Genomic DNA, 2,292 nt, shown 5'->3' with positions numbered 1-2,292 from the left:
CCAGTCTGACAGCAAGAAAAAAAGAAGAACCAGGACTTCTGTGATGGTCCAGTGGTTAAGAATCCACCTTCTGATGAGGGAAGGCAGGTCGAATCCTGGTCGGGAACTAAGATCCCACATGCCACATGCTGCAACAAATCATTGTTGTAGCTAAGACCCCACGGGGACAAAGTGTTAATCACGCAGCCGTGTCCAACTCTGCGCGGCCCCACAGACTAGCCCGCCAGGCTCCTCTGTCCATGGAATTCCCAGGTAAGAAGACCGGAGTGGGTTGCCATGCCTTCCTCCAGGGGATCTTCCCAACCCAGGCATCAAACCCTAGTATTCTGCATTGCAGGCAGATTCTGTACCATTGAGGCACCAGGTAAGTTTAAGACCCAATAGGAATTCCCTGGTGGCTCAGATGGTAGAGTCTGCCTACAGTGTGGGAGACCTGGGTTTGATCCCTGGGTCGGGAAGATCCCCTGGAGAAGGAAATGGCAGCCCACTCCAGTATTCTGACCTGGAGAATCCCATGAACAGAGGAGGCTGGCGGGCTACAGTCCATGGGGTTTCAAAGAGTTACAGGACTGAGCGACTTCAGGTCAATTCCTAGAGCCATAATAAATAAACAAAGCTGGACCAGCTTGCAGTGCCCCCGCCGGACACCAGGGGCCGCCGTCAGCAGCCCACGGAAGGGGGAGGGAATGGGAGCCCAACTACCTGTTCCCCAAGGAGCCAAGGCTTCCAGGGAGGGCCCCTGCACCGAGGAGGAGCTGGCACCCGTCTCTGCCCAGGACCCGGGCATGGGGCCGCACAGGGTCCCCCAGGCGTGAGAGCCGCTCCCCAGGGTGTCCTCATAGGCTCCGCTGGGCCCCCGGATAGGGGGATGGTGGCGGGCTTACAGTGTTGCTGCTGTGACCCGGCCATCCACTCCCGCAGCCCTAGTTGTCTTGTGAACACCAGCCGGATCCTGGGAACAGGCCCAAGCTGGATCCTCTGCTCCCGGGGGGAACCCCTACTTCCAAGGGCAGGACTCTGGGGGCTGCGGCACGTTACACCACGTCCCCAGGGTGGGGTCCTGACCCCATTCCTAGGAATGTGAAACGAAGTCTCCAGATGCCACCAATCAAGTGAATGGGGTGGTCACCCTGGACTCGGGGTCCCACCCAGTGTGAGCGATGTCCTCATGAGAAGAGGCAGACAAATGTACACGTGTGCACGCACACACACACATGTGCACTCACACGCATGCAAGCACACACATGGACACGTGTGTGCACGCGTATGCACACACATACACATACAGAAGTGCACAGACATGCCCACACCGATGTACACACACACGTGCACAAACATGCACACGAGTGTACTCCCACACAAGCACACGCATTCACACACGAACACACACACGAGTACATTCACACATATGCACACGCATGTGCATACACACAAGTGCAGTCACACACAAACACACAGAAGTGCACAGACACATGGACACACACGTGTGCATGGATGCATACAAACACATGAGTGTACTCACACGCAAACACACGCAGAGGGGCGCTGGCATGCACACACCTGTGTGTGCACACATGCACGCACACACACGTGGGTGTGCACACATGCAAACACACAGGTACACTCAAACACATGCACACACGAGTGCGCACACACATGCACACACACAAGTGCACACACACGCAGGGAAATGACCCTGAGACCACGGAGGCAGAGCCTGGCCCCATGTGACCCTCCAGAGCTGGGCAGGCAGGAGGGCCTCTGTCCCCCACCACGGAGGAGGGGTTGAGGGGCCAGAGCAGAGGCGGCTGGGTGCCGGGCCGCACTCACCGATGGGCAGCTGTCCCTGCTGCTGTCCCGGGACCTGCTCTTGGCCAGACGCTTCTTCTTCTTGTGCAGCGGCCGCGACTCCAGGATCATCTCCTCCAGCTCGAAGGTGGGGTCGCAGTGCAGGCGGCCTTTCTGTGGAAGATGGCACTGAGCTGGTGCCCAGCTGCCCTCGCCCGCCCTGACCACCCCAGGCCTGTGGGCTTACGTTGGGCACGAAGCCAGGCTCCACCTTCTTCTCGCTCAGCTCGGCCCACAGCACGCCGGCCAGAGCAGGGGCCGCCCGCATGTCCTGCAGGCTGGACACTCGGTGCTTGGGGTTCACGGTGAGCAGCTGGAACAAGGCCCTGGTCAGCGGCCCCGGCACAGGTCTTGTCTCCCTGGACCCACCAGCACGCGGCGGCTGCAGCCTGGCTCACTGCTCTCGGTAACCGGCTCAGCGTTGCAACAGGACAGGACTAACGC

At 59.4% G+C, this 2,292-nt stretch overlaps 1 protein-coding gene across 1 annotated transcript in view; it reads right to left on the bottom strand.

Annotated features, from left to right (window-relative positions):
* Positions 1-923: 923 nt before the first annotated feature.
* The window catches only part of STK32C (serine/threonine kinase 32C), a 30,058-nt gene continuing 28,689 nt past the window's right edge, over positions 924-2,292 (bottom strand). Inside the window, exons 12-14 of the mRNA XM_010859557.1 lie at positions 2,036-2,161; positions 1,827-1,962; positions 924-952 (exon numbers count right to left, since the gene is read on the bottom strand). Of these exons, the coding sequence (XP_010857859.1) occupies positions 924-952; positions 1,827-1,962; positions 2,036-2,161 (291 nt within the window). The remainder of the gene's footprint in view (positions 953-1,826; positions 1,963-2,035; positions 2,162-2,292) is intronic.

Source organism: Bison bison, unplaced genomic scaffold, assembly GCF_000754665.1.
Source record: "Bison bison bison isolate TAMUID 2011002044 unplaced genomic scaffold, Bison_UMD1.0 scf7180017864456, whole genome shotgun sequence".
NCBI lineage: Eukaryota > Metazoa > Chordata > Mammalia > Artiodactyla > Bovidae > Bison > Bison bison.
This window is presented reverse-complemented; position numbering and strand designations above follow the sequence as displayed.